This window comes from Calidris pugnax, unplaced genomic scaffold, assembly GCF_001431845.1.
Source record: "Calidris pugnax isolate Ruff unplaced genomic scaffold, ASM143184v1 scaffold1193, whole genome shotgun sequence".
Classification (NCBI taxonomy): Eukaryota; Metazoa; Chordata; class Aves; order Charadriiformes; family Scolopacidae; genus Calidris; species Calidris pugnax.
The window spans coordinates 25,262-36,793 of NW_015091951.1; the positions used below are offsets into that span (position 1 = coordinate 25,262).

The 11,532-nt window shown below is 56.1% G+C and overlaps 1 protein-coding gene and 1 long non-coding RNA gene across 2 annotated transcripts; both read left to right on the forward strand.

The window, feature by feature from the left end:
- Positions 1-820: 820 nt before the first annotated feature.
- LOC106900176 lies at positions 821-3,744 on the forward strand. Its single transcript, XR_001414115.1, has 4 exons — positions 821-842; positions 1,211-1,231; positions 2,014-2,034; positions 2,678-3,744. It is a non-coding gene; the product is annotated as an uncharacterized LOC106900176 (long non-coding RNA).
- Positions 3,745-5,219: 1,475 nt separating this feature from the next.
- LOC106900174 (butyrophilin subfamily 1 member A1-like) lies at positions 5,220-11,201 on the forward strand. The gene is made up of 12 exons (XM_014962165.1): positions 5,220-5,228; positions 5,530-5,614; positions 6,082-6,429; positions 7,060-7,341; positions 7,665-7,769; positions 8,074-8,094; positions 8,483-8,503; positions 9,548-9,568; positions 9,931-9,951; positions 10,291-10,311; positions 10,688-10,708; positions 11,079-11,201. The coding sequence occupies exons 2-12, from the start codon at positions 5,542-5,544 to the stop codon at positions 11,111-11,113; spliced, it is 969 nt and encodes a 322-aa protein (XP_014817651.1). The 5' UTR covers positions 5,220-5,228; positions 5,530-5,541; the 3' UTR covers positions 11,114-11,201.
- Positions 11,202-11,532: the final 331 nt, after the last annotated feature.

Sequence of the window (11,532 nt, forward strand, 5' to 3'; positions counted from 1 at the left end):
CTGTTTTTCCTTTCCAGAGCAACGAGATGCAGCACTGGGTGAGTGTCCGTGAGCTCCTTCTGGCTCTCTACCGGGGTTCTGTAAAGGGGGCTCTGTGCTCGGTCCCTTTCCCCCTTGCCTGTCCCCGTTGTCCCTGCATCCCCTGGGGCCTGGGGAAACCCTGAGGGTCCGTGCCTGAGCGGGTGGGCAACCTGGGGATACCAGAGAAGGGATGGACCCTCTCCCATGCCCAGGGTCCCTGGGGACCAGCCGTAGGGTGTAACCAGGCTGGAGGGAGCCATCCCTGGGACACATGGAGTGTTTTCCCACTCCCCAAAAAAGGAGAAGTTTGGGGGTTTCCCCAGCTCTGCTTACTCCATCTTGAGCACTTTTTGGATGAGGAGCTGTTCTCTCTGACCAAGTATTCCTTTTGCTTTCCAGGGCAACAAGCTGCACTTTTGGGTGAGTCTCCATGAAATCCTCTTGGCTTGAGGTTTTCTCCTGGGCCCCCTCTGCTCGATCCTCTCCCTCCTTGCCCATTTTCTCCATCGCTGCATCCCTTGGGTCTGGGTAAAACCTGAGGGCATGTGCCAGTGGTGGGTGGGCAGCTCGGGGACACCAGAACAGGGGTACACCCCCTCCCATGTCCAGAGTCCCTGGGGACCTACCGCGGCACTTGACCAGGCTGAAGGGAGCCGTTCACAGACTTTGGGGGTCAGTTCCCAATCTCCAGACAGAAGGAAGCTGGGATCTGCCCGAGCTCTGCCCACTCCAATAGGAGCAGCCATGGGGTGAGAAGCTGTCCCCTCTCATCACTCATTGCTCCTGTTTTTCCTTTCCAGAGCAACGAGATGCAGCACTGAGTGAGTCTCCGTGAGCTGCTCCTGGCTCCGTGTCTTCTCCTGGGTGCTCTGGGCTTGGTCCCTTCCCCTCTTGCCCGTCCCCTCCATCCCTGCATCCTCTGGGTCTACACAAACCTCGAGGGGATGTGCCTGGGGATGTGGGCATCCTGGGGACACCAGAGCAGGGATGGACCCTCTCCCACGTCCAGACCTGCTGGCCACCAGCCATGGGAATTGAGCTGGCTGGAGGGAGCCATTCACAGGGTTTTGGGGTGCTTTCCCACATCCCAAAAAGGAGGAGTTTGGGATCTGCCCATTCCTGTGGTTGCAGGCGTGCGATAAGAAGATGTTCACTCTGATTACTCATTGCTTCTGTTTTTCCTTTGCAGGGAATCGAGAAGCAAAATTGGGTTAGTCGTGATGATCTCCTCCTGGCTTGGTGTCCTCTCCCGGGTTCTGTGTGATCAACCCTTCCCCACCTTGCCCGTCCTCTCCATCCCTGCATCCCCTGGGTGTGGGTAAACCCCAAGGGGATGTTCTTGGTGGGGTGGCCAGCTGGGGGACATGAGATCTGGAATGGACCCTCTCTCCTACCCAGACCTGATGGACACCAGCCATAGGATGTGACCAGGTTAAAGGGAGCCATTCACAGGCTTTGAGGGTCTGTTCCCAGTCCCCAGAGAGAAGGAGTTTGGGATCTGCCCAGGCTCTACCCACTTCAACAGGAGCAGCTAGTGGATGAGAAGCTGTCCCCACTCATCACTTATTGTTTTGTTTTTTTTCCTCTGTAAACCAACGAGATGTAGCACTGAGTGAGTCACCGTGAGGTCCTCTTGGCTTGGTGTCTTCTTCTGAGTGCTCTGGGTTCGACCCCTTGCCCTCTTGCCTGTCCTATCCACCCCTGGATCCCCTGTGTCCAGCGAAACCACGAGGGGAGATTACTGGGGGGGGTGGGCAACTTCGGGGACAGCAGAGCAGGGGTGGACCATCTCCCCTCACCAGAATCCCTGGGGACCAGTTGTGGCACTTGACCAGGCTGGAGGGAGCCATTCACAGGTTTGGGGCTCTGTTCCCACTCCCCAAACAGAATGAGTTCGGGCTCTGCCCAAGCTCTGCCCACCGCTGCAGGAGCTTCCATGGGGTGAGAATCTGTCCCTTCTTGTCACTCATTGCTTCTGTTTCTCCTTTCTAGAGCAACGACCTGCAGCACCGGGTAAGTCTCTGTGAGCTTCCCCTGCCTTGGTGTTCTATCATGGGTGCTCTGTGGCCAACACTTTCCGCCCTTGCCCATCTTCTCCCTCCATACATTCCCTGGGTCCAGGCAAACCCTGAGGGGTAGTGCCTGGGGCGGTGGGCAGACTGGGGACACTAGCCCAGGAATGGACCACCTCCCCTCAGATTTGCTGGGGAACAACCATGGGATGTGACCTGATCTTCTCTTTCCGTAGAGCGGAGAAATTTTCTGCATCCTCAGAATTGAGGGAAGAGGGTATTTAATGTTATTTGATGTTTTTTTATGGGGAGTTCTCCTCCTTTTCCCTGTTTGGGAGGTGTACCTGGGCTGGCCAGTGAAGAGAGTTTTAAACTAAAAGAGGAGAGATTTAGATGAGAAGAAAGTCTTTGCTGTGAGGGCATGAGACTCTGGCCCAGGTTTGCCAGAGAAGCTGTGGCTGCCCCATCCCTGGAAGGGTTCAAGGCCAGGTTGGAGGGGGCTGGAGTAACCTGGTCTGCTGGGAGGTGTTTGTGCCCATGGCAGGGTGTGGCACTGGATGGTCTTTAAGGTCCCTTCCAAGCCAAACCATGATTCTATGACTGAGCTCTGTCCCTGATGCTCTGGCTTCTCCTGTCCCCTGCAGGCATGGGGAACCTGGGTCCAAACATGTCTGATCCTGAACCTCGGATGAAGTCTATGAAACATGCAAGAAGGGAAAGGATACAGAAGAACCTGCCTTACCACAAGAAATTTAGTTCTAATTACTGATTGCTGGGCTGGGAGGGGTGCTGGAATGGGAGGCACTGCTGGAAGGTGGAGGGGGAGGTGGGAGGTGATTCGCGGTGGGCTGTTGGGTTGGCCACAGAGTTTCTGGAGCGGAAGGGGTCTCTGAACCCAAAGCCTGAGGAGAGATCTGTGCTGTTAGGCACAGGAAAGGCCAGTTCATGGCTCCCACCTCTACTCCCATCCCCCTGTCCCAGTCCGTGCTCCCCAGGAAGATTTGGGTCTTACTGGAGTGGGCTTGGGGGCTGGTGACTTTTCCTCAATACCGACACTGGGATCGAGATCTTCACTTTCCCACCAGCCTCGTTCCACAGGGAGACCCTGCACCCCTGGTTTTGAGTGGAGACAAGGAAAACCCAGCTGTGCCTCAGCGACAGCACCTCCTACATGTTCTCCTCCCCTTCCACCGTCTCAGTAGCCTCCAGCAACCCCGGCCCTTCTCCAGAGACTCCTCGCTCTTCTCTCCTGGATCCTGCAGGAGATGTGCCTCTCTTTGCCCCAGCCGTAGGAGAAGATGGGGAGTGAGGGGCAGGCACATGGGCTGCTGTGGGGTCTCTGAGCAGCCGGGGGTGTCCTCATTTCAGCTTGGATGGAGTTATTTTTCTTTCTAGTAACTGCTGATGTTTGGATTTAGTGTGAGAATGCCATTGGTCACAAATATATTTATACGTGGCTGAGAAATGTTCACTTCAGTCCAGAACTTTTCCAGCTTTCCCTCGCAGCTGAGAGGGAGCACGGCCAGGATGAGGCATCCAAAGGGATATTCCACCCCACAGACATCCTGCTCGGGACAGAGACAGAGGCTGCCGGGGGCCTGGGACCCTCCCGCTGTGCTGGGGATGGGCTGGGGAATCAGTCCTCAGGTGCTGAGGGCAAATGCTCTTGTATCCCTTTATTTTGTATATTTTGTTACAATTAAGAAAGATATTTTCCTCTGCCGTAACCGTTGTCTTAAACTGTCTTTATTCCAACCCACGAGGTGTTTTCCCCAGCTTTTATCCCTCTTCTCCCCACCCCACTGGGGAATAGGGAGGGAGGGAGGGAGCTTCTGGCTGGGGCTAAGCCACACCGGGCAGCCAGGAAACTCTTGGATCCCCTTTGATACTCTTGGAACACCTTGAATCTCCCTTGAACCCCTTGGGTGCCCCTCAGAACCCCCTGAATCCCCTCAGATCCCCTAGAAACTCTTGGATCCCCTCGGTACCACTCCGAACATCCCTTGGAACTCCTTGAACCCCTTAGATCCCCTCTTATTCCCTTGCAACTCCTTCAACACCCCAGAAACCCCTCTTGGACACCCCTAGAGCCCCCTGGAACCTCTTGGAACCCCTTGGATCCCCTGGGCTCTGCCCGGCATGTACTCACCGTGAGCATCCTCCTGCACCACATGACCCTTTTCTGAAGAAAACTGCTTTGTCTCTACCCAATTCCCTTCCCAGTTGGGTGCTGGGTGAAGGTGGCTGCATTGTTTTTGCTTCTTTGGGAGATAGTGGGGTCTGTGCATGGAAGCATCTTTGTTCTGGAGTGCCTTCAGGTGCAGCGGAAGAGGAAACTTACGGAGGTGGAAGGAATTTCCCATCCTGGGGCTATTTTAGATGGATTTATTACAATGGTGAATCGCTGCTGCTGCTCCGGAGCTGGGAGCTGAACTGGGGCGGAGCACCAGGGGGTGGGATCTGCTGGGAATGGGATGTTGGGGATACTCAGGGCAGGGAACAGGACCTCCCTGCTCTTCTGACCTTGTTGGGGATTTGTGGGTGCCCCCTGTGCTTCTTCAGCCTCCCTGCTCCTCCTGGACCCCCCTGGGGTTGGATACGGGCTCCTGGACCCCCTTTGGGTTTGAGACGGGCTCATCCCTTGTCCACATCCCCAGGTGTGGGTACAGTCCCCAGGACCCCCAGACCTGGGTATTCCCCCTGTCTTAGAAACTCCATACCCACCACTGCGCCCCTTCTTTTGGGTATGGATGTGGATGCAAAGTTGGGGACAGCAGGGGACATGTCCTCCTCAGCAATCTGAAGCCCCCAAGTTGGCAGGGCAGAGGGACAGGGCACAGCTGGGGTGTTCTGACACTCAAAGCGCCCCCAAACCATCTTGTCCCCTTGTCCCTGGCTCCCCGCAAGCTCCCGGCTGTTGTGGGGCTGCAGAGACACTGCTGGGCTCCTCCGCCATGTCCAAAAATCACAACCAAGCTCTAAATTAACCTTAACCTTCTCGCAGCCAAATGCACATATTTTTCCTTCCTCCTCTTTTAACCTTTTTTGGTGCTCCTTTATGTTATGAAGTGCTGGGGGTAGAGTTTGAAAACCCAGCCCCAAAAACCGCTAGCACTGCGACCGGAAACTGAGCAGAAGTACAAGACCTTGGGTGCATCGTGTCGGTTACTTCCTCCTGCAGCTTGTACTGGTCTGGTGAGTGAATTTCCTTTCTGTGATGAATTTAGAATATATAATTTAACTTAAAATCTTGTAAGGGATTTCAAGTAACCCCTGGGGAGGGCAGTGGGGCAGAGAAGGGTCTGCACTGGGAGCCCTGCATGGATCCTGTCCTGCCTTCGACCAAGGGTTCCTTCTGACGTCAGGGTGCAGGTGGTTTGGTGGGATTTCTGGAGTGGTGTTGGGGGCAGGTGCAGCCCTTCTTCCCCATCCCCTCTGTGGCGGCTGTAACCCCCCCTTGCCCTCCCTCTGCCTCCCTTCCCACCCTCTTCTCCAGCTCCGGACGCAGATGGGGTTCCCCACGAGCCCATGGGGCCTCCTCAGTCATTTTCTGACTCTCCACCTCCTCCGGCTGGGATCAGGTAGGGATCCTGCAGGGCTGGGGGGGCTGAGCGTGCTCTGGGTGGCAGATGTGGGTCAGGGGAGGTGCTGTGGGTCAGGAGCAGCTGAGCCCAGAGCTCGGCTGCTTTTACTTTCCCTTGGTCTTGTGATGCCACATGTCCATTTTCCTGGGACATCTTCAGTCCCACCCTGCGGTCCTCCCGCAAAGCCTTTGTCCTTTCTACCGGGGCTGGCTGGGCTGGGGTAGGCGTCATTTCAGGGCTGGGGGGTCATGGAGCAGGTTGCCACCCCCAGGATACCTCATTCTCCTTTGAGTCCTCCTGCTCCCTCTCCAGTTTCTCCAGTGTCTTTGGGCCATGGGGAGGGCAAAGCAACACCCACGGGATTCAGCAGGTACTGCTCATACCAGCTGGCCCCTTGTCATGTGATGCCCCTAAATTAACATGGGTGTAATCTCTGTCTCCCTGTGTCCTTCTCCATCACCAAGTGGAGTTCAGAGTGGTGGGACCAGGCCGACCTCTCCTTGTCACTTTGGGGCAGGACGTTGTGCTGCCGTGTCACTTGTCCCCAGAGGTGGACGCTCGGAGCTTGGAGATCAGGTGGATCCGGCACCAGGTCTCTGAAACAGTGCACCTCTACCGAAATGGAGAGGACCAGTATGGTGAGCAGATGAAGGAATACGCTGGAAGGACAGAGTTGGTCAGAGATGGTCTCTCCAATGGGAGCCTGGACTTGCGGATCTCTGGGTTGAGACCCTCTGATGATGGCCAGTACATCTGCACTGTGCGAGATGCTGCCTCTTATGGAGAAGCTGTGGTGGAGCTGGAGGTGGCAGGTTTGTGGCCTCTGTAGTGTTTCGTGGGGATGGTGCAGGTGTCCCTGGGTTGGTGTGTCCCTCTCATAGCTCTGTCCCATCCTCACGTCCATCCATTCAGTGCGGAAGGCCATGAGCCACTGAAAGAGGTGGGGTGCGAGGGTTCTCTTCCCATCCGTGCCTGCCCAGGAGGGAGCACGCAAGTGATGTTGGAGGTGTTCTTGGGGGCAGAGCAGTATGGATGTGGTGGCCTTGAGTCTCTGTGGTGTCCTGGTGATGCTGTGTTGGTTCTGTGATGCTGCCTTGAGGTGCCAAAGCTCGGCTGCTCAGTGTTGCTCTGCCAGGTTGTTGTATGGGAGATCTGGGGTCATCAGTGCTCTCTGGTTCCTGCAGATGTTGGGGTGGGTTTGTTGGTGTGGACTAGATGATCTCTAGAGGTCCCTTCCAAGTCTGACAATTCCGTGATTCTGTGTGAGGAGCACGTGGCTCTCTGGTTCCTGCAGATGTTGGGGTGGGTTTGGTGGTATGAGGAGCACATGGCCAGCCCCACAGCCCCCTGGGCACCCTGGGATGTGTCTGGAGCGCGGTTGGGTCTTGGCCTTTGAGCTGGGTCCATCCCTAACTTTGGGCAACCCTGGGCTCTTCCCCCAGCCATGGGCTCTGTCCCTCTTCTCTCTCAGGAGGCTTACGATGAAATAAGCATCCGGGTGGTGTGTCGATCGGCCGGCTGGTACCCGCCACCACAGGTGCTGTGGAAGGATGGTGACGGGCAGCATCTCCCTTCGGTCTCCCAGAGACATTCCCCAGATGAGAGGGGCCTCTTTGAGATCGAAGACGTCATCATTGTGAGGTGGAAGGCAGGCATGAAAGTGTGGTGCGTGATGAGGAACAGCCTCCTGGAGCAGGAGCAGGCGTCGTCCCTGTACATCTCAGGTGCAGGATGGCAGCAGGGCTGGGGTTTGCCACGCTGCTTGGGGGGTGTTTGATGTCAGGGGGCTGGAGAAATATGTGGGGAGAGTGGGAAGGGGCGGGGGGTGCACCCAGAAGTGAGTTTTATTGCAGGAGACATGATCCTGGTGTGTTTCAGGGGATCATTGGGGTGTCCACGGGCTGGGGAGGATGATGTCCTGTTGAGCCTAGGTCTCCCAGCACAAGGCTTGAGGAACTGGAAATTTGAAGTAGTTTTAGGTTTTTTCTTCTCCTCACTCAGGGGAGTGTAAAATGAGGCCTTCTCCTGGTGTTTTCTTATTTCTCAGTTCCCATTATCTACAAGGATGATTTCTGGATTGGATTTGTGGTTGCATTCGCCCTGCTTTTTCTGATGATTTATGTTGTCATGGATTGTCTCTGGCGAAGGAAAGGTGAGTTTGTAGCAGGGGGGATGGAGTGGAGGGCATCGGGGTGGCGCGAGGCTGATACCTGGCCCATGGACGTACACGGAATGGGATCAGAGTTGTGTCAGAACAGGTTTTGCCTTCCTTAAAAGAAGCTCTTTGGGCAATGGAAGGATGGGAAGAAGGAAATGGGTTGTGGGTGGGAGGACATGGAGCATGGCCTGAGCATCTGGCTGGTGGGAAGGTCCAAGAGACCCTGGTGAGATGCTTCCTCATCAGTGACAAAGCAGCCGCTCTCCTGACCTCCTCTTCCTCTGCCTTTGCTTTCCAGGGCTGCAGTCCAGAGCGCTGGGTGAGTCCTGGCCCCTGCCACCAGCAAAGCCTCCTGAGAAAGGAGCCTCCAGGGAGGGACATAGCTTTGGATGGCTCTTGCTGGTTCTCTGGTCATTGATGTGGGCTGATGGAGCACAGAAGGGACTGGAGAGCACTGGGTTTGGCATCTGGGCACGGGATCAGGCTGAGTCTTAAATCTCTGCTTAAGTCAGGCATAACTGCAGAGTGCCTGGATGGACTGGGGGGGGGAATGGGGCAGGGCACAGAACCTTCTCCTGGGAGCCAGAGGTTCTTGTCCCACTTCCAAAACAGGAGTTTGGGCTCAGCCCATGCTCTGCCTATCCCATGAATGGGATGAGAAGCTGTCGTCTCTGATTACTCATTGCTTCTCTTTTTTTCCTTTCCAGAGGAACGAGATGTAGAACTGGGTGAGTCTCTGTGAGCTCCTCCTGCCTCAGTGTCCTCTCCTGGGTGCTCAGTCCCTTTCCCCCTTGCCTGTCCTCTCCATCCCTGCACTCCCTGGGTCGGGAGGGAAAGGTGGGGTGGGGGACACCAGAGCAGGAATGGACCAGAATCCCTGGGGCCTGGTTGTGGGACTTGACCAGGCTGAAGGGAGCCATTCACAGGCTTTGGGAGTGTTTTCCCATGCTGGACTTCCTCATCAGTGACAAAGCAGCCGCTCTCCTGACCTCCTCTTCCTCTGCCTTTGCTTTCCAGGGCTGCAGTCCAGAGCGCTGGGTGAGTCCTGGCCCCTGCCACCAGCAAAGCCTCCTGAGAAAGGAGCCTCCAGGGAGGGACATAGCTTTGGATGGCTCTTGCTGGTTCTCTGGTCATTGATGTGGGCTGATGGAGCACAGAAGGGACTGGAGAGCACTGGGTTTGGCATCTGGGCACGGGATCAGGCTGAGTCTTAAATCTCTGCTTAAGTCAGGCATAACTGCAGAGTGCCTGGATGGACTGGGGGGGGGAATGGGGCAGGGCACAGAACCTTCTCCTGGGAGCCAGAGGTTCTTGTCCCACTTCCAAAACAGGAGTTTGGGCTCAGCCCATGCTCTGCCTATCCCATGAATGGGATGAGAAGCTGTCGTCTCTGATTACTCATTGCTTCTCTTTTTTTCCTTTCCAGAGGAACGAGATGTAGAACTGGGTGAGTCTCTGTGAGCTCCTCCTGCCTCAGTGTCCTCTCCTGGGTGCTCAGTCCCTTTCCCCCTTGCCTGTCCTCTCCATCCCTGCACTCCCTGGGTCGGGAGGGAAAGGTGGGGTGGGGGACACCAGAGCAGGAATGGACCAGAATCCCTGGGGCCTGGTTGTGGGACTTGACCAGGCTGAAGGGAGCCATTCACAGGCTTTGGGAGTGTTTTCCCATGCTGGAAAAAAGGAGGAGTTTGGGATCTGCCCACTCCTGCAGGAGCAGCCATGCGATGAGAAGCTGTCCCCTCACATCACTTATGGCTTCTGTTTTTCCTTTCCAGAGCAACGAGATGCAGCACTGAGTGAGTCTCCGTGAGCTCTTTCTGGCTCCGTGTCTTCTCCCGGCTGCTCTGTGCACTCGGCCCCTTCCCCCCTTGCCCGTCCCCTCCATCCTTGAGTCCCAGAGGGCCTGGGCAATCCCCGAGGGGATGTACCTGGGGGTGGGCGGGCAGCTCGGGGACACCAGACCAGGGATGGACCCTCTGCCCTGTCCAGAGTCCCTGGGGAGCAGCCACAGGATATGACCAGGCTGGAGGGAGCCATCCTGGGACAGAGGGAGTGTTTTCCCACTCCCCAAAAAGGAGGACATTGGGGTTTCCCCAGCTCTGCTTACTTGATCTTGAGCACTTTTGGGATCTGACCAAATATTCCTTTTGCTTTCCAGGGGAACAAGCTGCACTCTTGGGTGAGTCTCCATGAGCTTCTTGTGGCCTCTCCTGGGCCCCCTGTGCTCGACCCTCTCCCTCCTTGCCCATTTTCTCCATCCCTGCATCCCCTGGGTCTGGGTAAACCCTGAGGGCATGTGCCTGTGGTGGGTGGGCAGCTCGGGGACACCAAAATAGGGATGGGCCCTCTCCCACCTCAGACCTGCTGGCCACCAGCCATGGGAAGTGAGCAGTCTTTGGAGATGTTTTCCCACATCGCAAAAAGGATGAGTTAGGGATCTGCCCTCTCCTGTGGTTGCAGGTGTGTGATGAGAAGGTGTAATCTCTGATCACTCATTGCTTTTGTTTTTCCTTTCCAGGGAATCGAGAAGCAGAATTGGGTGAGTCTCCATGAGCTCCACATATCTCGGTGTCTTCTCCCAGGTGCTCTGTGCTCAACCCTTCCCCCCTTGCCCATCCTCTCCATCCCTGCATCCTCTGGGTGCAGGAAAACCCCGAGAAGATGTGCCTTGGGGGGTGGGCAGCTCAGGGACACCAGAGCAGGTGTGGACCCTCTCCCATGCCCAGACCTGCTGGCCAACAGACACGGAATGTGACCAGGCTGGAGGGACCCATTCACAGGCCTAGGGCTTGGTTCGCATTGCCCAAAGGGAGGAATTTGGGATCTGCCCAAGCTCTGCCCACTCCTGCAGGAGCAGCCATGTGATGAGAAGCTGTCCCCTCTCATCACTTATGGCTTCTGTTTTTCCTTTCCAGAGCAACGAGATGCAGCACTGAGTGAGTCTCCATGAGCTCCTTCTGGCTTGGTGTCTTCTCCCGGGTGGTCTGGGTTTGGCCAGTTCCCTCTTGCTCATCCGCTCCACCCCTGCATACCCTTGCTCCGGCTAAACCACGAGGGGAGATTTCTGGGCGGGTGGGCAACTTCGGGGACCCCAAAGTAGGGGTAGACCCTCTCCCCTGAGCAGAATCCCTGGGGACCAGTTGTGGGACTCGACCAGGCTGGAGGGAGCCATTCACAGCCTTTGGGAGTGTTTTCCTACTCTGGAAAAAAAGGAGGAGTTTGGGATCTGCCCACTCCTGTGGTTGCAGGTGTGTGATGAGAAGGTGTTCTCTCTGATCACTCATTGCTGCTGTTTTTCCTTTGCAGGGATTCGAGAATCAGATTTGGGTGAGTCTCTGTGATCTCCTCCTGGCTTGGTGTGTGGGAAGCTTTGGGACATTAAAGCAGGGCTGGACCCTCTCCCATGCCCAGACCTGCTGGTCAACAGACACAGAATGTGACCAGGCTGAAGGGAGCCTTTCACAGGCTTTGGGGGTCAGTTTCAATCCCCAGACAGAAGGAATTTGGGATCTGCTCGAGCTCTGCCCACTCCAATAGGAGCACCATGGGGTGAGAAGCTGTCCCCTCTCATCACTCATTGCTCCTGTTTTTCCTTTCCAGAACAATGGGATGCAGCACTGAGTGAGTCCTCCTAGTCTCTTCCTGGCTTGGTGTCTTCTCCTGGGTGCTCTGGGCTTGGTCCCTTCCCCTCTTGCCCGTCCCCTCCATCCCTGCATCCCCTGGGTCTACACAAACCTCGAGGGGATGTGCCTGGGGATGT